We start from the raw sequence: 22578 nt of genomic DNA on the forward strand, positions 1-22578 counted from the left end.
TCTTCACGGGTCGCATGTCATCTTATCCCCATTGCGTGGATCAATGCTCATGATGTCAATCACTGGATTGTCTGGCACAAACTCGATTATTTAAAGTCCGCCGTCTTATAGCTGGAATATTGCTGAGTGTGGCGTTAAACAACAAACAATAAACAAACAAAGAAACAAAACAAACATGATGTTGCGTAACTTCATTTCACGTCAAAATTGATCCTGTTTGTGCTTTGAGTTACCATCACTGAAAATAAATCTTGTATCTTATGAACATGTTAAATGGTTACATGCGTCGCAAGTGGGGTTAACGGGATGTTCGTGTACACACCTAGATCTTCGTGCTCGTGGCTAACATGCCAAATCAACTCGTAAAATCCTTGCCGCCTCGCTCGTGACACATGTAACTAATAATATTTCAGTCATAGCCAAGAAGTCCATTCATTCATCAGTTGTTTTCCGCTCACTATTTCGTTAACGCCCCGGGAAATACAAATAAGCACAGATTAATAACTTACCATAAAACCAAAGTGCTTTTAACAACTGTCAAATACGTTCACATTTAAACCCGTGCAAAACAGTAATTCCGCCATGAATTACCATATTTTTGTATTTGTGTGATTATCTAGAATATTACAGACCCATCCTGGAGTGAGTGAGTGAGTTGGGTTTAACGCCGCTTTTAACATTATTCCAGTTATATCACGGCGTGTCAGCTGAATGTGGGAGGAAAGCCCGAAGTGATGCAGGTCTTACGCCTACCACTTCGGTGAAACCCACGAGCACGGGTATGGTGCTGACAAACCTAGAAACATTATCGGGGCGAACCGGGATTCGAACCCACAATCATAGGTTTCTGGCGTGTCAAAGGGACGCAACTCTGCACAGCGCATCGCGGCGCCTTAGACGACAGGGCAGTGCCCCCGCAGCATCCTGGATTATAGTTTCCGTTCGAGCCCGATTCGAAAAGCACGAAGCTAAAATAGCCATCCAATCAAATTACGCCCATGGACGAGAGAAATTCTGTGCTAATTTGCTGATAAGAGAGATGATGACGCTACTTCATGATCAAAGCTATGGCGGCGGATAGGCTATATTATTTATAGAATGGGTATATACATTTGATGATCGAAGATGTTTTGATTAGACTATTATATAGCATGTGAAACCTAAGATATAACCTGTATGAATGCTGATGCAATGGCGTGGTAGTTGTGGGCTAAATATTGTATTTGTATTGGATGAGTGAGTGAGTATGGGTGTACGCCGCTTCCAGCAATCTAATTAAAATCAGATCTTAGTACTTGCTACCGCAAAAGTTTAGCACACGGCCGTACTCGCCGTACACTGCCGTACACTACCTCACCCTGTCGTACACTACCTCACCCTGTCGTACACTGCCTCACCCTGTCGTACACTGCCTCACCCTGCCGCATCCTGCCGTACACTACCTCACCCTGTCGTACACTACCTCACCCTGTCGTACACTGCCTCACCCATCCGCATCCTGCCGTACACTGCCGTAGACTACCTCACCCTGCCGTACACTGCCGTTCACTACCTCACCCTGCCGTACACTACCTCACCCTGCCGTACACTGCCTCACCCAGCCGCATTCTGACGTACACAGCTTCACCCAGTCGCACCCTTCCGTACACTGCCGCACTCTGCCGCACACTGTCGTACACTGCCTCACCCAGCCGCACCCGTCCACAATCGTTATGTGAGTGAGTGACTGACTGACTTTTATAACTCAAAATCACCATGATTGCATGTCTTGATGACGTCACGTTACATCCCTTTTTTTCAACGTTTTGTTCGTCGTCTGTCGGTGGTCGTTGTTCCGAGTACTTGGTCGTCGTTGTTTGAGTACTTGGTCGTCGTTGTTCCGAGTGCATGGTCGTGGCTGTTCCGAGTACTTGGTCGTCGTTGTTCCGAGTACTTGGTCGTCGTTGTTCCGAGTACTTGGTCGTCGTTGTTCCGTGTGCTTGGTCGTCGTTGTTCCGTGTGCATGATCGTCGTTGTTCCGAGTACTTGGTCGTCGTTGTTCCGTGTGCTTGGTCGTCGTTGTTCCGTGTGCTTGGTCGTCGTTGTTCCGAATACTTGGTCGTCGTTGTTCCGTTTGCTTGGTCGTCGTTGTTCCCTGTGCATGGTCGTCGTTGTTCCGAATACTTGGTCGTCGTTGTTCCGAATACTTGGTCGTCGTTGTTCCGAGTGCTTGGTTTTCTCATAATATAACACACATGTGCACTTAGTGGGAACTCAGTTTTAAGCTCAGCTATTTCAGATTCGAAATTAACTTTCACATTCCCATAATATTATGATGCACACATCGTCGACATCCGTGTAACAGCGCTACGATTGGGGCGACATGGGTAGCGTCCCAAATGACCACAAACAGCTGTGGGGGGTGAGTCTGATGACGTTTATTGAACATTTGTATGTACGCCTGTACGCACGTCAACCTGAAACAATGAAATTACAACATAAGTAGATATAGAATAGAATCTAATTAATATGTATGTACACACTGCTACTGTTACACTTAACTGAATTTAACAAATACACACATCACTTTCATTACTAAACAGCTATCTATTTATGCCTGTATCTGAAATACATCAACATATTTGTGTCAACGCGTATGTTGACGGGTAAATTAGCTCAGATTGAAGACGAAGAATACGTTGAGTCCAAACTTCTTTAGTCGACAATAAAACAAACAAATACAATAATTATTACTAATAGAAATATGTCGAGCGGAGATTCCAACTCAACAACTACAAGTGAAGTCCAGCAAGCAGGCGTATCCTGCTCGCGGCTGTACATACAGGTGCTGTCGGAATACCAGACTGACTAACAGTAAAGATGTAAACATACAAATTTATATACACTATTGGACAACAATAGACAGACAAAGAGACAATGGCGTTGCCCTGGACATGGGACTTATGGATGTGATTACAGACACGGCCCCGGGGAAAGTGGATTAAGGCTATAAATGTCATAATGTGAAATGCTGTGTTAGACAATGGTACAACTGACCGCTGTTACGCATGGATTACATGATGTTAAATAGTCCAGATTTCCTAAACGATATGTACTCAACACTGTACAAAAGGGATGTTGTTCAGAAGCTACAATTCTTTAACATTGCGTTGTCCAGAGTGCTGTTTAGTCACTCTGTGACATTTGGATGCAAAACATATTAATGCAATAGAGAAAGAACATACTGCATGCATGTAACTTGAGACATTATTACAATTACATGGAATATAGAATACACATAAAGTATCTGATATCACATACCAGATTGGTCCAACCCGCGCTAGTAAAACCGGTGATGTATTATATGACTGACACGCACGCACGCATGCACGCACGCATTCGCGCACTCGCATACTAACACGCACACGCACACACACATGCACACACGGCAAGCTTTACTAGTAACACATCTGCATAATGAATGATATGTTTGCAGACTATCTACATAAATGATATGAATTGGTAACATAGTGTATAAAACTATAAGGTGCACTAGCCACTCATACACCTGCACTACAGCAATCACTCATATCAAACTTACAACGCTCATACACCAGTACTTACCTACATACAGCAATCACTCATATCAAACTTACAACGCTCATACACCAGTACTTACCTACATACAGCAATCACTCATATCAAACTTACAACGCTCATACACCAGTACTTACCTACATACAGCAATCACTCATATCAAACATACAACGCTCATACACCTGCACTTACCCACATACAGCAATCACTCATATCAAACTTACAACGCTCATACACCTGCACTTACCTACATACAGCAATCACTCATATCAAACTTACAACGCTCATACACCAGTACTTACCTACATACAGCAATCACTCATATCAAACATACAACGCTCATACACCTGCACTTACCCACATACAGCAATCACTCATATCAAACTTACAACGCTCATACACCTGCACTTACCTACATACAGCAATCACTCATATCAAACTTACAACGCTCATACACCAGTACTTACCTACATACAGCAATCACTCATATCAAACATACAACGCTCATACACCAGTACTTACCTACATACAGCAATCACTCATATCAAACTTACAACGCTCATACACCAGTACTTACCTACATACAGCAATCACTCATATCAAACATACAACGCTCATACACCAGTACTTACCTACATACAGCAATCACTCATATCAAACTTACAACGCTCATACACCAGTACTTACCTACATACAGCAATCACTCATATCAAACTTACAACGCTCATACACCAGTACTTACCTACATACAGCAATCACTCATATCAAACATACAACGCTCATACACCAGTACTTACCTACATACAGCAATCACTCATATCAAACTTACAACGCTCATACACCTGCACTTACTCACATACAGCAATCACTCATATCAAACTTACAACACTCATACACCTGCACTTACCCACATACAGCAATCACTCATATCAAACTTACAACGCTCATACACCTGCACTTACCCACATACAGCAATCATTCATATCAAACTTACAACGCTCATACACCAGTACTTACCTACATACATCAATCACTCATATCAAACATACAACGCTCATACACCAGTACTTACCTACATACAGCAATCACTCATATCAAACATACAACGCTCATACACCTGCACTTACTCACATACAGCAATCACTCATATCAAACTTACAACACTCATACACCTGCACTTACCCACATACAGCAATCACTCATATCAAACTTACAACGCTCATACACCTGCACTTACCTACATACAGCAATCACTCATATCAAACTTACAACGCTCATACACCAGTACTTACCTACATACAGCAATCACTCATATCAAACTTACAACGCTCATACACCAGTACTTACCTACATACAGCAATCACTCATATCAAACTTACAACGCTCATACACCAGTACTTACCTACATACAGCAATCACTCATATCAAACTTACAACGCTCATACACCAGTACTTACCTACATACAGCAATCACTCATATCAAACTTACAACGCTCATACACCAGTACTTACCTACATACAGCAATCACTCATATCAAACTTACAACGCTCATACACCTGCACTTACCTACATACAGCAATCACTCATATCAAACTTACAACGCTCATACACCAGTACTTACCTACATACAGCAATCACTCATATCAAACTTACAACGCTCATACACCAGTACTTACCTACATACAGCAATCACTCATATCAAACATACAACGCTCATACACCTGTACTTACCTACATACAGCAATCACTCATATCAAACTTACAACGCTCATACACCAGTACTTACCTACATACAGCAATCACTCATATCAAACTTACAACGCTCATACACCAGTACTTACCTACATACATCAATTACTCATATCAAACTTACAACGCTCATACACCTGAACCTACCCACATACATCAATCACTCATATCAAACTTACAACGCTCATACACCTGCACTTACCCACATACAGCAATCACTCATATCAAACTTACAACGCTCATACACCTGCACTTACCCACATACATCAATCACTCATATCAAACTTACAACGCTCATACACCTGCACTTACTCACATACATCAATTACTCATATCAAACTTACAACGCTCATACACCTGCACTTACCTACATACAGCAATCACTCATATCAAACTTACAACGCTCATACACCTGCACTTACCCACATACATTAATCACTAATATCAAACTTACAACGCTCATACACCTGCACTTACCCACATACATCAATCACTCATATCAAACATGCAACGCTCATACACCTGCACTTAGTCACATACATCAATTACTCATATCAAACTTACAACGCTCATACACCTGCACTTACCCATATGCATCAATCACTCATATCAAACTTACAACGCTCATACACCTGCACTTACTCACATACATCAATTACTCATATCAAACTTACAACGCTCATACACCTGCACTTCCTAATAGCAACTGAATTTACAATGTAAAAAATGTGAGTAGTCGAGCTCATATGAGTGATAGCTTGGCCTATCAAAAAGACAACAGACTGGACCAGGTGCGCTGGGACAAAGAGTGCTTATAAGTCAAAAGCTAGTCTGTCTTACAGACCCTGATACGAATATATATCAAATACAGCCCATGCAAGTCTATAATGTTTGGCAAGTCTAGATTACTGCTGTATCAGAAAAATCAGAAAATGAAGAGAGTCACTGGGCTCCCTTTTATTATATTTTTATTAAGATAACTGAACAACTGTTTTTTCTGTACGATATATTCATTTCAGAGACTAGATGTTAGTCTAGTCAAAAGCATGCACTGTGACAATTAGGTTAAACTGAGAGAAAGCTTACTGTGCAGCGCTATGGAATAAATGTTTTAAGGTATAAAATGCTAAGGTATAAAGTGATCGACATAAGGAAGAGAATTCATGATGTCAACTTCTTTATTATGAGGAACACAACGTTTCGGAGAATATGCCTGATGAAGGAGTAAGCATATACTCCGAAACGCTGTGTTCCTCATAATAAAGAAGTTGACATCATGAATTCTCTTCCTTATGTCGACATCCATATAACCACACAACCTTCCTACTTCCTACTGACTTGTCATATTTAATTGTTAATAATTAATGTACATATTAATAAATATTTCAGCCACATTTGTAGTAGACATGTACATGCTATATACAAGAGGAATAATTACACATGAGTGGATGGAGGCGTTATTGAGTTAAATATTCAAACAGCTGAGCTGGTCATGTTCTGAGTAGGAACCAGGAACCGTTTTTATAAATAATTTGCACCAATAAATTATTTACTTCTTTTTATTAAATAATGTTTGTTAGTGGGTCACGTAAATAGATTTTCATATTATTTTAATGAGGCTTGGAAGAATAAAAATAGGTCACTAAGGCTGAAACTATGTTTTAAGAACATTATTATGCTCGTAATTTCTTTTCAGTAATTAGATATCTATTTTAGGAAACTAACCTCAAATATATCCAGACAACATACTTATTCTCTCTGTTTTTGCCTCCTGGTCTTTAAATACATTATCCACTCACTATTGGAAGTCTGACTGAGGTATATGAATCATCTATAAATAGTATTCATACAAATAGTATCACGGGGCAAGCGAAAGCTAAATATAGTAACGTTTTCGCAGCTACAATAGTATTGATATCCCAGTCTCTTTCTCATTTATGAACAATGTCTTTTCAAACATAGTGAGGGCTTCTTGCTTAGCAACGTTTCAAATCAACATATCGTAAATATATGTTGTTTTACAGATTGTTGCGTTTTAATTAGATACTATTAGGCAACCAACTAGTCGTTATGCTTGAAACAATCAAGTCAACCATGGCCACCGTAAAACAACCCATTTTTCGCTTTCATTTTGGGGCACGCTACATGAAACAGGAAATCCAGTTACCAGTAAGGTTTCTCATTAACAGACATGTCTAGGGGCTTTTAATGTTAGAGGTTTTCTACTGACCTATTTTCTGACATTTGCGCAGATGGAGTTTGGCGATTCAGAAAGCTGATTGGTCAGTTAGGGCAACATGACGTCACACTGCTACATTGTTGGCACAATTTACTCATAAAGGGAGATAAGCCATGTTTCTCGTCATTTTAGGCCTTCATCGCATTGCCTTTGCCATCTGACCATATTCATGACTCACGACATTTCCCTTTTGGAGTCGTCATAAAATAGAAGAGTCGTGCCTTGTTTTACTGAAATCTGAAATTACGATTTACGTAACATTATTGACTTCACATGCAACAAACCAGCCTATCTTTGAAGTGTTGAGTCTTTAAATTATGCATCTGTTTTACGATCCTTAAATTATAACCTTGTATCAGAAATTTAAAGAATTTGCTTTAATTTACAATGATTAAAGACCAGATAATTTTTTACAAAATATTTAATTATTAATATTGTTGCTGTTGTTGTTGATGATGATGATGATGATGATGATGATGATGTTCTATATTTTTACACAATAAACAGTTAGCTTTTGTAGATAGAAAGGTACCAATGAGCGTGTGAACGACACATTTTGACTCTTTTCATGAAATCGTGTTTAAGATATTGATGTTAAGACTGCTGCTGCACGATTTCCACAGTCCAAGGAAATCCCCGATGATTACTGAGCTTGAATAAATACATTTCACTGCTTTCGATCAATTAAAACTATATTAATGTTTAACATACTTTTTCGACGGCGTGTCCATGATAAATTATTTCATCCTTGTGAACAAAGGGGGTCACAAGTGCGGAATTAACTTGTGTTATAACTCCACGAGATACCAGAAAGATCTGGTGATATAAAACGAGCGCACATATGATATGTGGAAATTTACAACGTTAATGTCCCTGTCGAAGTTGTTCTGATGAATATTGATCAAACTTGATATTTAATTAAAGTGTCATCATGTTATCAATTTCATTAAACCGAATGGCACGCTTTTTTCAAATTCATGCTTAAAAAAAGAAAGTTGTCAAGGAAAGTATTTCTGAAAAGTTTCCAAGATCCAATCCAATTTAACAAAGTTTTTGAAATAATCTGATTGCAGTACACACTTCCATTCATTTTACAATGGCGTATGAATTATAGAATATTAAACCAGTTTCCCGTGGCATAGCTTGTGTATTTCCCTAGTGGAATCATTTCTAAATTATATCACGGGGGATTATAACTTGATACAAAAAACGCGTATGAATACAAAGTATGCAAAATGTAAACATAGAGAGCCGCATCACTTCCCGCATGCATGCCATATGACAGCGGGGGCCAACCCCCTCCTCCCTTGAATCCCGAAAACCATCCATTTTTCACTCTGAGTCTCATTGTTCACCCCTCAATCCCGAATGCTTCTTAACACAAAGCATTGAGAAAAGGGTGCTATTTTAAGTGGACTTTTGTTTTTAAAAGGCTAAATCAGCGTACCAAATACGATTTTGATTGCGTCCCGCTACCACACCACTGAGACCCCAGACCCGCTACCACACTGATGAGCCCCAAATCCCGCTACCACACTGCTGAGTCCCGAATCACGCGACCACACTGCTGAGCCCCGAATCCGGCTAGCACACCGTTGAGTCCCGAATCCCGCTACTACACTGCTGAGCCCCGAATCCCGCTACCACACTGCTAAGCCCCGAATCCCGCTACCACGCTGCTGAGTCACGAATCCCGCTACCACACCACTGAGCGCCGAATCCCGCTACCACACCGCTGAGCGCCGAATCCCGCTACCACGCTGCTGAGTCCAAAATCCCGCTACCACACTGCTGAGCCCAGAATACCCTGTTAACGGACCCCCGAATCCCGCTACCACATTCCTGACTCCCAAATCCCGCTACCACACCGCTGAGCCCCGAATCCCGCTACCTCACCACCGAGCCCCGAATCCCGCTACCACATTCCTGACTCCTGAATCCCGCTATCACATTCCTGACACCCGAATCCCGCTACCACATTGCTCAGCCCCGAATACCCTCTAAACGGACCCCCGAATCCCGCTACCACATTCCTGAGTCCCGAATCCCGCTACCACACCGCTGAGCCCCAAATCCCGCTACCACATTCCTGACTCCCAAATCCCGCTATCACATTCTGAGTCCCGAATCCCTCTATCACACCGCTGAGTCCCGAATCCCACTACCACACCGCTGAGCCCCGAATCCTGTTACCACACTGCGGACCCCCAAATCCCGCTACCACACTGCTGAGCCCCGAATCTCGCTACCACACTGCGGAGCCACGAATCCCACTACCACACTGCGGAGCCATGAATCCCGCTACCACACTGCTGAGCCCCGAATCCCACTACCACACTGCTGAGCCCCGAATCCCACTACCACACTGCTGAGTCGTGAATCCCCTACCATACCGCTCAGCCCCGAATCCCTGTACCACACTGATGAGCCCCGAATCCAGCTACCACACCGCTGAGCCCCGAATCCCGCTACCACATTCCTGACTCCCGAATCCCGCTACCACATTCCTGACTCCCGAATCCCGCTACCACACTGCTGAGCCTCTAATCCCGCTACCACACTGCGGAGCCACGAATCCCATCTAAACGGACCCCCGAATCCCGCTACCCGCCGCTGAGCCCCGAATCCCGCTACCACACCGCTGAGCCCCGATTCCTGACTCCCGAATCCCGCTACCACACTGCTGAGTCCCGAATCCCGCTACCACACTGAGGAGCCCCGAATCCCACTACCACACTGAGGAGTCCCGAATCCCACTACCACACTGCGGAGCCACGAATCCCGCTACCACACTGCTGAGCCTCTAATCCCGCTACCACACTGCTTAGCCTCTAATCCCCCTACCATACCGCTCAGCCCCGAATCCCTGTACCACACTGATGAGCCCCGAATCCAGCTACCACACCGCTGAGCCCCGAATCCCGCTACCACATTCCTGACTCCCGAATCCCGCTACCACATTCCTGACTCCCGAATCCCGCTACCACACTGCTGAGCCTCTAATCCCGCTACCACACTGCGGAGCCACGAATCCCATCTAAACGGACCCCCGAATCCCGCTACCCGCCGCTGAGCCCCGAATCCCGCTACCACACCGCTGAGCCCCGATTCCTGACTCCCGAATCCCGCTACCACACTGCTGAGTCCCGAATCCCGCTACCACACTGAGGAGCCCCGAATCCCACTACCACACTGAGGAGTCCCGAATCCCACTACCACACTGCGGAGCCACGAATCCCGCTACCACACTGCTGAGCCTCTAATCCCGCTACCACACTGCTTAGCCTCTAATCCCGCTACCACACTGCTTAGCCCCGAATCCCGTTACCACACTGCGGAGCCACGAATCCCGCTACCACACTGCGGAGCCACGAATCCCGTTACCACACTGCGGAGCCACGAATCCCGCTACCACACTGCGGAGCCACGAATCCCGTTACCACACTGCTTAGCCCCGAATCCCGTTACCACACTGCGGAGCCACGAATCCCACTACCACACTGAGGAGTCCCGAATCCCACTACCACACTGCGGAGCCCCGAATCCCACTACCACACTGCTTAGTCCCGAATCCCACTACCACACTGCGGAGCCCCGAATCCCACTACCACACTGCTTAGTCCCGAATCCCACTACCACACTGAGGAGTCCCGAATCCCACTACCACACTGAGGAGTCCCGAATCCCACTACCACACTGAGGAGTCCCGAATCCCGCTACCACACTGCGGAGCCACGAATCCCGTTACCACACTGCGGAGCCACGAATCCCGTTACCACACTGCGGAGCCACGAATCCCGTTACCACACTGCGGAGCCTCTAATCCCGCTACCACACTGCCTAGCCCCGAATCCCGTTACCACACTGCGGAGCCACGAATCCCACTACCACACTGAGGAGTCCCGAATCCCACTACCACACTGCGGAGCCCCGAATCCCACTACCACACAGCTTAGTCCCGAATCCCGCTACCACACTGCGGAGCCCCGAATCCCACTACCACACTGCTTAGTCCCGAATCCCACTACCACACTGAGGAGTCCCGAATCCCACTACCACACTGAGGAGTCCCGAATCCCACTACCACACTGAGGAGTCCCGAATCCCGCTACCACACTGCGGAGCCACGAATCCCGTTACCACACTGCGGAGCCACGAATCCCGCTACCACACTGCGGAGCCACGAATCCCGTTACCACACTGCGGAGCCTCTAATCCCGCTACCACACTGCTTAGCCCCGAATCCCGTTACCACACTGCGGAGCCACGAATCCCACTACCACACTGAGGAGTCCCGAATCCCACTACCACACTGCGGAGCCCCGAATCCCACTACCACACTGAGGAGTCCCGAATCCCGCTACCACACTGCGGAGCCCCGAATCCCACTACCACACTGCTTAGTCCCGAATCCCACTACCACACTGCGGAGCCCCGAATCCCACTACCACACTGCTTAGTCCCGAATCCCACTACCACACTGCGGAGTCCCGAATCCCACTACCACACTGAGGAGTCCCGAATCCCACTACCACACTGCGGAGCCACGAATCCCGCTACCACACTGCTGAGCCTCTAATCCCGCTACCACACTGCTTAGCCTCTAATCCCCCTACCATACCGCTCAGCCCCGAATCCCTGTACCACACTGATGAGCCCCGAATCCAGCTACCACACCGCTGAGCCCCGAATCCCGCTACCACATTCCTGACTCCCGAATCCCGCTACCACATTCCTGACTCCCGAATCCCGCTACCACACTGCTGAGCCTCTAATCCCGCTACCACACTGCGGAGCCACGAATCCCATCTAAACGGACCCCCGAATCCCGCTACCCGCCGCTGAGCCCCGAATCCCGCTACCACACCGCTGAGCCCCGATCCCTGACTCCCGAATCCCGCTACCACACTGCTGAGTCCCGAATCCCGCTACCACACTGAGGAGCCCCGAATCCCACTACCACACTGAGGAGTCCCGAATCCCACTACCACACTGCGGAGCCACGAATCCCGCTACCACACTGCTGAGCCTCTAATCCCGCTACCACACTGCTTAGCCTCTAATCCCGCTACCACACTGCTTAGCCCCGAATCCCGTTACCACACTGCGGAGCCACGAATCCCGCTACCACACTGCGGAGCCACGAATCCCGTTACCACACTGCGGAGCCACGAATCCCGCTACCACACTGCGGAGCCACGAATCCCGTTACCACACTGCGGAGCCCCGAATCCCGTTACCACACTGCGGAGCCACGAATCCCACTACCACACTGAGGAGTCCCGAATCCCACTACCACACTGCGGAGCCCCGAATCCCACTACCACACTGCTTAGTCCCGAATCCCACTACCACACTGCGGAGCCCCGAATCCCACTACCACACTGCTTAGTCCCGAATCCCACTACCACACTGAGGAGTCCCGAATCCCACTACCACACTGAGGAGTCCCGAATCCCACTACCACACTGAGGAGTCCCGAATCCCACTACCACACTGAGGAGTCCCGAATCCCGCTACCACACTGCGGAGCCACGAATCCCGTTACCACACTGCGGAGCCACGAATCCCGTTACCACACTGCGGAGCCACGAATCCCGTTACCACACTGCGGAGCCTCTAATCCCGCTACCACACTGCCTAGCCCCGAATCCCGTTACCACACTGCGGAGCCACGAATCCCACTACCACACTGAGGAGCCACGAATCCCGCTACCACACTGCGGAGCCCCGAATCCCACTACCACACAGCTTAGTCCCGAATCCCGCTACCACACTGCGGAGCCCCGAATCCCACTACCACACTGCTTAGTCCCGAATCCCACTACCACACTGAGGAGTCCCGAATCCCACTACCACACTGAGGAGTCCCGAATCCCACTACCACACTGAGGAGTCCCGAATCCCACTACCACACTGAGGAGTCCCGAATCCCGCTACCACACTGCGGAGCCACGAATCCCGTTACCACACTGCGGAGCCTCTAATCCCGCTACCACACTGCTTAGCCCCGAATCCCGTTACCACACTGCGGAGCCACGAATCCCACTACCACACTGAGGAGTCCCGAATCCCACTACCACACTGCGGAGCCCCGAATCCCACTACCACACTGAGGAGTCCCGAATCCCGCTACCACACTGCGGAGCCCCGAATCCCACTACCACACTGCTTAGTCCCGAATCCCACTACCACACTGCGGAGCCCCGAATCCCACTACCACACTGCTTAGTCCCGAATCCCACTACCACACTGCGGAGTCCCGAATCCCACTACCACACTGAGGAGTCCCGAATCCCACTACCACACTGCGGAGTCCCGAATCCCGCTACCACACTGCTTAGCCCCGAATCCCGTTACCACACTGCGGAGCCACGAATCCCGCTACCACACTACGGAGCCACGAATCCCGTTACCACACTGCGGAGCCACGAATCCCGCTACCACACTGCGGAGCCACGAATCCCGTTACCACACTGCGGAGCCACTAATCCCGCGGACCCCACTGCGGAGCCACGAATCCAGCGAACCCCACTGCTGAGTCCCGAATCCCGTTACCACACTGCGGAGCCCCGAATCCCGCGGACCCCACTGCGGAGCCACGAATCCCGCGGACCCCACTACAGGGTATAGAACAAAAATAATAATGTTGATGTAAGTGTTGTTTATGTTTGAAGCAGACACCATTCTGGCTTCTTAGACACTTTGAACAATTAAGAGCAATGCCATCTACACATTTCCCGTTATTATTCATTGTCTATCAAAGATTCGGATATCATCTAAATAGCGGTACCTGCTGCATGATACCGAGGGGTACAGGTGGCCCCGTCGTTTCAGTCACAGCAATTCGCTGTGCAGAGTTGCGTCCCATGGGCACGCCAGAAACCAATGATAATGTGTTCGAATCCCGGTTCATCCCGATTATGTTTTAGGTTTGTCAGCACCATACTGTGTACTTTGGATTCATCCAAGTGATAAACGTGTGAGACCTGCATCATTTCGGTCTTTCCTCCCACGTTACGCTGACGCGCCGTGATAGAACTGGGATACTGTTGAAGGCTGTGTTTAAATAAAACTTACTCGGTCTCATTACAACCTTTTGAAACATCCTACCCAATTTTTCTTCAATTAAAAGGAAAAGAAAAACTCTTCGAAATAGGTTAATGTGGGAAGAGATATCGTTTACATTGATATTGGATACAATTACTTTAAGGTTTTTCTTAATTAAAATTTCGCATCGCCTAACTTTCTATATTTGTATTCTTACTTTAATCACTGATCTTTCGGTTTGTAATCATTAAACCAAAGATTTTTATAATAATTGCTCTTGAACATACCGGCTGCATCTTATTTTAGATGTCAACGTATCCGGCTAGAACACGTGTTCTAGCTATAGAACTAAAGTACAGTCGGAAATGCTAGAAAAATCATTTTCTAGCTTTATATATTAAATACGAATCATAGGACTATGAAAGTGGCATTATCAAAAACTAACTTATCTAGCATATCGTAACGGATACTGTGATTAGCCTAAATAGGTACATTTTCAGGTGAAATGGTGATAAACTTTGAAAATATTCGTGTGTCGTCATGCGTGTAGGAGACGGCCAATAGCAGGAGGTAATTACCTGTCCCGAGGTGATGACCTCACACCGGCCCGTGCATTCGCACAGACCACATTATTATTATTATCATAACGGAGTCGCGTGCGCATATTTCTATAAACCGTTTCAGACTTCCCTCATTGGACTTAGTTAAAATGTGAACTCGCTGTTTGTGTTCGAATTTTGTTGATAGGATTCCTTGTGATACCTCAAAAAAAGATGGTTACTCGATATTTCAATAGCAACACTCTGTAAAACATTCTATTTTGTTTTAACGGGCAAAACGTATTTTTCTATCATTGCCGACAGTACTTAAGCACTTGTACCAGAACATAACATCTGCACCACAGCCCTTGTTAAGAAAGCATTGCGTCTCCCAGAGAAGGGAAGGTTCTTGGTTCGATAACAAAAAGGTCATACAAAAAGGAAGGTTCTTGTTGTTACCCTGCCTGGCACTCGACATTAGGGGAAAAACAAGTACTGGTCGGCTCGGAGTCAGAACACTGTGACTATGTGGGATATTCATGTTACACTGGCATAGTATATCAGTGGGCTACCACTATAAAACCGGCATTAGTCCGAACTATATGAAGCAATCGGTCATACGCTCGTACTCACTCACTCACTAACTCACCCACTCACACACGCACAGCGCTACACACGTGCCATATTCGACGTTAAGCCACATTCACCTCCCATCACAGCTTAATGACAATTAGAAGCTTCGGACTTTCTGGTATTGGAGTCGTATTACACTGGTCTCCCGGGGTTGCTGCAGCTAGGTCAGTGTGAGAGTAATCCTGAACTACATTAAAACAAAACGCTCTGAGTCGTAGCCTGTGGCATACACGTTTGTTATTATTACAATAGAGATTGTGTTTGTTTGTTGTTTAATACCGTCCTCATCAATAATCCATCTATATAACGACGGCCTGGAAATATGTGGGCAGTTACTTAAATGCTCGCACCGCCTGCACAGTTTGGCTGACGTAGCGGGTGGCCTTGGACGTCGTCGGACACGTCTCCCGATCATATCCCAGACGTGCTTTATTCATGTTATTGGGGGAAAGTCAGGGGTCATTGCATTCGGGGATGTTTTGCTCCTGGAGGTTGTCAGCTGCGTTACGTGGACGTTGGCGTTATCGCTTTGAAAAGAAAACGTTGTCTCGGTGGTGCCGTAACGTGATGCTACCATACAAGATGCAGTGGCGTTCTGGCAGTCATAGGGATCCCGCCCCGTATCATTACAGACCCACTCCCAAATCTGTCATGTTGCCTTACGTTGATGTTCGCATGACGTTCGCATAACGTTCGCATGACGTTCGCATGGCGTTCGCAAGACGTTCGCATGGCGTTCGCATGACGTTCTCATGACGTTCGCATGACGTTCGCATAACGTTCGCCTAACGTTCACATGACGTTCGTTAGGACGCTTCCAGTCCAGAGTGAAGCTGGACTCATCTGAAAATATTACACGAGGCCATCGGCGACTCACCCAGTTTCTACACTCTAAACACCATTGGGGTCTGTCTAGAATGTGTCGATATGGCACGATGATTCAACACGTCGTCGACGAGCATGCAGATTAGCTGCAACTGTGTAGTCGGTAATTTGAACTCCGGCAGCCTGGCGCAAGTGAACAGCTATGTGATTGGCTATTTCTTAAATATATAATGTCAATGCAGATTATCAGCCGAAACAGATTCCACTTTGGTAAAGGGCAAAACATCGCTGTGAAATGATATGAATGGATCATTTCCATTCAAGCCTGGTTTATGATTAATCGATGCTTGACTTGTGTTGTTGACGTAGGGCGCCCTGTGCGGGGCCGATCATTAACATTTTAAGTCAGCAGAAACCTGTTCCAGGGTCTGCAAATTACAGACTGAGACACAGTGGTAAACATATTGGCTGTCTCTTGCTTGGTTCTGCCTGTTTGAAGCATGCCAACAGCTTCATTGTTGCGACTACGCATTCCAAATCTGATCACAGATACTGCATTAAAACATACACCTAAATAACAGGTTTAGTCCTTGATTGAAGCAAGAGTAGAGAGCTTACACGTGACTGTGGATGATGACAAACACCCATGCTACCCACGTGTATAGAAGAACTGCATGGTCCGGGTGTATGTTTCGGGTGTGTAGCAGCGTTAGGTTTTGCTTCTGACCGTCTGGCTGTTAATTTTCAAAGCTGATCTAACGACCACTCGTAACATTTATATGTCACGATCCCCTAGTTTCTAAGGAGAGTATATAACACATTCAGTAGAAATCTGGATGTCAAGAGAGGCCTGAAAATGTGCGCACGAATTGTGAGGCAAAGCTTAAAATCTATTCCTTGATGTCAAAGTCCATGACATCCATGATGGTTGGCTGGTTGGTTTGTTGTTTAACGCCGCACTCAGCAATATTCCAGCTATATGATGACGGTCTGTTAATAATCGAGTCTGGACCAGACAATCCAGTGATTAATATCATGAGCATCGATACATGCAATTGGGATCGATGACATGCATCAACCAAGTCAGCGAGCCTGACCACCCGATCCCGTTAGTTGCCTTTTACGGCAAGCAAGAGGTTGCTGAAGACCTATTCTACCCCGGATCTTCACGGGTAGACATCATGTAGCTCCCATGTGACTGATGGAATGAGTCGAATAACAGTTTGTCCTTGCTTGTTCTGCCTTGTCCTGTCTTCTCCTGCCTTGGTCTGTCTTGTCTTGTCTTGTCATGTCTTGTCATGTCTTGTCCTGCCTTGTCCTGCCTTGTCCTGTCTTGTCCTGCCTTGTCCTGCCTTGGTCTGTCTTGTCCTGCCTTGTCCTGCCTTGTCATGTCTTGTCCTGCCTTGTCCTGTCTTGTCATGCCTTGTCCTGTCTTGTCATGCCTTGTCCTGTCTTGTCATGTCTTGTCCTGTCTTGTCCTGTCTTGTCCTGCCTTGTCCTGTCTTGTCATGCCTTGTCCTGTCTTGTCCTGTCTTGTCATGCCTTGTCATGCCTTGTCATGTCTTGTCCTGCCTTGTCATGCCTTGTCCTGCCTTGTCCTGTCTTGTCATGCCTTGTCCTGTCTTGTCATGTCTTGTCCTGTCTTGTCATGTCTTGTCCTGTCTTGTCCTGCCTTGTCCTGCCTTGTCCTGTCTTGTCCTGCCTTGTCCTGCCTTGTCATGCCTTGTCCTGCCTTGTCCTGCCTTGTCCTGTCTTGTCCTGTCTTGTCCTGTCTTGTCCTGTCTTGTCCTGCCTTTTCATGTCTTGTCATGCCTTGTCCTGCCTTGTCCTGTCTTGTCCTGCCTTGTCCTGCCTTGTCCTGCCTTGCCATGTCTTGTCCTCCCTTGTCATGTCTTGTCATGTCTTGTCCTGTCTTGTCCTGTCTTGTCATCCCTTGTCATGCCTTGCCCTGTCTTGTCCTGCCTTTTCCTGTCTTGTCCTGCCTTGTCCTGTCTTGTCATCCCTTGTCCTGCCTTGTCCTGTCTTGTCATGCCTTGTCCTGCCTTGTCCTGCCTTGTCATGTCTTGTCCTGTCTTGTCCTGTCTTGTCCTGTCTTGTCCTGCCTTGTCCTGTCTTGTCATGCCTTGTCCTGCCTTGTCCTGTCTTGTCCTGCCTTGTCCTGCATTGTCATCCCTTGTCATGCCTTGTCCTGCATTGTCATCCCTTGTCCTGCCTTGTCATGTCTTGTCATGTCTTGTCATGTCTTGACCTGGCTTGTCCTGCCTTGTCCTGTCTTGTCCTGCCTTGTCCTGTCTTGTCCTGCTTTGTCATGTCTTGTCCTGCCTTGTCCTGTCTTGTCCTGCTTTGTCATGTCTTGTCCTGCCTTGTCCTGTCTTGTCCTGCTTTGTCATGTCTTGACCTGCCTTGTCCTGCCTTGTCCTGTCTTGTCCTGCTTTGTCCTGTCTTGTCCTGCCTTGTCCTGTCTTGTCCTGCTTTGTCTTGTCTTGTCCTGCCTTGTCCTGTCTTGTCCTGCTTTGTCCTGTCTTGTCCTGTCTTGTCCTGTCTTGTCCTGTCTTGTCCTGCTTTGTCCTGTCTTGTCCCGCTTTGTCCTGTCTTGTCCTGCTTTGTCCTGTCTTGTCATGTCTCGGTCTGTCTTGTCCTGCCTTGTCCTGTCTTGTCCTGCTTTGTCCTGTCTTGTCCTGTCTTGTCCTGTCTTGTCCTGTCTTGCCCTGTCTTGTCCTGCTTTGTCCTGTCTTGTCCCGCTTTGTCCTGTCTTGTCCTGCTTTGTCCTGCCTTGTCCTGTCTTGTCCTGCTTTGTCATGTCTTGTCCTGTCTTGTCCTGCTTTGTCCTGTCTTGTCATGTCTCGGTCTGTCTTGTTTTGTTTTGTCCTGGCTTGTCCTGTCGACTCGGCTCTGTGACCACGGCACAGTAAAGGGTAATTTACTAAACACAGAGTAAATGTTTGAGATCAAACTACTTATAATAGACCCAAAACACATTCCTTAATTATGGAGCTGTATCGTATTTCTAAATTGGAAACGTTTTGCTTCTTATTGATTTGCCTCCTCCGACAATAAACAGATGTAACCAATTATGTCAAAAACATGATGTTGATTACACCAATCATAATCATGAATTGAGACGGTCTTTGTCTTTTAACATTTTGTGCAGTCACTTCGCATTGAAAATAATAATATTTTTCATGCTACAGGTGTTCAATCTGGAGTTAAAGTATACAGATGTTTCAGTTTTACACAAGGGTTTCTTCACAGAAAATATACGGGGGTGTTACGACGTAAATTGTAATAAAAAGGTAAATTGTAATACTTGCAGCAAATTGTAATAATTTTGACGTAAAATGTAACATGCAAATTGTAATAAAATTTGACGTAAATTGTAATAATCTCTACTTGCGGTAAAATGTAATAACTTTTTACGTAAATTGTAATAACCTTATAAGTTTAGTGTCAAAGGCGTTAAATGACTAGAACCTATCCTTGTCAGGGTTGGTACAGGGCTTATCGTAAATCGTCATTAAAGTATGGGTGTGGGGGAGGATTGAGGTCGTTATCGTACATTGTTGTATAACTATATGTATATATAAACGCATTGGAATTTCATTTCTATGGTTGTCCAGAAGAGGATTAATTACTAGAATGAACTTAGTTTTCTTATTTGTTTGAGAAATACTCTGTGTGTTTTGTATTATATTTTGACGAAGAATTAAAATACAACAAATGAGTGACAGATCTCCTGTGCAATGTCAAATGAAAAAAACAACAGTCGTCAGCAAATGCAGCATAGATTTTCCATGCATGGGAAAGGAGAATACTTAATACATAACATTATATACAATGTTTTTATTAATATCAAAAGAGGGACGTGGATATTCTTTACCTACATTGCATATACTATTAGATATTGTGTATTCTCGATCTCTGTGAACTTCTCACAGATAAAGAAATAATAATTAATAAATGCAAACCATGTTAACTTATGCAATATTTGTAGCAATGTATGATTAACATATGGATCATTAATATAACATAACATGTTTCCTTTCATGGGAAGAAGTATATTTAATGAAATAAATGAACAAATGTAACTCTCTGGATTCCTTTCATATGTCATGAAGAACTAACAACAACTTACTGACAACTTTTGCTGGGATAATAACTCCTTGCCCCAACAACAAAAACAGAATCCATCATGATAACGGCACGAAATCATAATTCATAGCATACACAAATAATATCCGGTATCTTCGGGCATGTCTTGTTAAGTTTCAAAGAGCATCAGAATGTATATAATAATATAATTTGTTGCAATCAATTATTGCTGAAATAAATCTGTTTTGATCAAAATTCAAAGGATGGAAAATCTATAATGAAAAGGGTTTTGTCACTAACGTAAATATTCTCTTTGACCTTATACGAAGAGTATTCTAAGATCATTAAACTCGGCAATCGTTGGTGGATTGAGCCAAGCAACCTTGATACCAAATTTGGTACCTCACGTATAATGCGGTACATAATTTTCGAAACAGATAATTACGTTTTTCATTAGTTATCACTAATTTGTGACATATATACGGACAAAAATTACCTCACGTGCGTGCGTGCGTGCGTGCGTGCGTGCGTGCGTGCGTGTGTGTGTGTGTGTGTGTGTGTGTGTGTGTGTGTGTGTGTGCGCGCGCACGTAGGTGTGTATGTAATGACAGTATATGTGAGCTCTATGTCATTGGTATCACATATATGACTGCACTTCTACATACTCTAGATGACAGTATCATGTACGTAGATGAAAGTATGTAAGTGGACGATAGTAATACTATCTAGATGGCATACTATCATCTACGTAGAAGATTCTATCATATACGTAGATGAAAGTATTTTCTACGCAGATGGTAGTATCTTCTACGTAGATGATAGCATGCCACAAACATCACATCACTTCCAATAAATGTCTTTCACTATGTTGACACCACCCTTTAATGACGATTACCTACCATCCCTAACTTAACAGTTTTGTACGTTTGTCATCATACACAGTATTTCTCGAATTGTACATGTGAAACGCAAGCTCATTTCTAGTCAATTGGCGTCTTGGACACTACGGTAGTAAGGTTATTACAATTTACGTAAGGATTTATTTCATTTTACCGCAAGTAGAGATTATTACAATTTACGTCAAATATTATTACAATTTGCGTATTACAATTTACGTCAAATATTATTACAATTTACGTTGTTATTACATTTTGCGTCAAAATTATTACAATTTGCTGCAAGTATCACAATTTACCTTTTTATTACAATTTACGTCGTAACAGGGGGTCATCCTCGATTATGCAGGGTGTTATGTTTCCATTCTATTGTAATACATACCCTGGAACGACGTTAAAAATAGCCGCCCAATCAAATTATAACCAAGAGCGAAAGAGTGTGACATGGGAAAGATGGGAATGGTGACGTCACTTTGGAAACAATCATACGATTGAGAATTTGTCCATGCCTATGCAGAAACGTATCATACATTTATTAAGGGCAAATGTTTAAAAACAACCTGAGCTCGCATATCACGAAACGTCGAATTCAATAATCAATTACAGAATTTGTAACTGAGATCATGGCATACTATGATGTGCATCGTCCTGACGTTTGTCCGCCCGCCGTCCTAACGTACAACGTACTTTATAACAGCATACACTAGAACAATCTACCGTCCTAACGTACAACGTACTTTATAACAGCATACACTAGAACAATCTACCATCCTAACGTACAACGTACTTTATAACAGCATACACTAGAACAATCTACCATCCTAACGTACAACGTACTTTATAACAGCATACACTAGAACAATCTACCGTCCTAACGAACATCGTGCTTTATAACAGCATACACTAGAACAATCTACCGTCCTAACGTACAACGTACTTTATAACAGCATACACTAGAACAATCTACCATCCTAACGTACA

The 22578-nt window shown here is 45.1% G+C and overlaps 1 protein-coding gene across 1 annotated transcript; it reads right to left on the bottom strand.

Moving 5' to 3' along the window:
• Window positions 1–18918: 18918 nt before the first annotated feature.
• LOC125377056 (spore wall protein 2-like) lies at window positions 18919–19452 on the bottom strand. Its single transcript, XM_048389866.1, has one exon. The coding sequence runs from the start codon at window positions 19450–19452 to the stop codon at window positions 18919–18921; it is 534 nt and encodes a 177-aa protein (XP_048245823.1).
• Between the last annotated feature and the right edge of the window lie 3126 nt (window positions 19453–22578).

This window comes from Haliotis rufescens, unplaced genomic scaffold (genome assembly GCF_023055435.1).
Source record: "Haliotis rufescens isolate VD_foot unplaced genomic scaffold, xgHalRufe1.0.p SCAF_8, whole genome shotgun sequence".
Classification (NCBI taxonomy): domain Eukaryota; kingdom Metazoa; phylum Mollusca; class Gastropoda; order Lepetellida; family Haliotidae; genus Haliotis; species Haliotis rufescens.

Coding starts and splice junctions, on each gene's coding strand:
- LOC125377056 (XM_048389866.1), bottom strand. CDS start 19,452: ATGACAAGACAGGACAAAGCAGGACAAGACAGGACAAGACATGACAAA.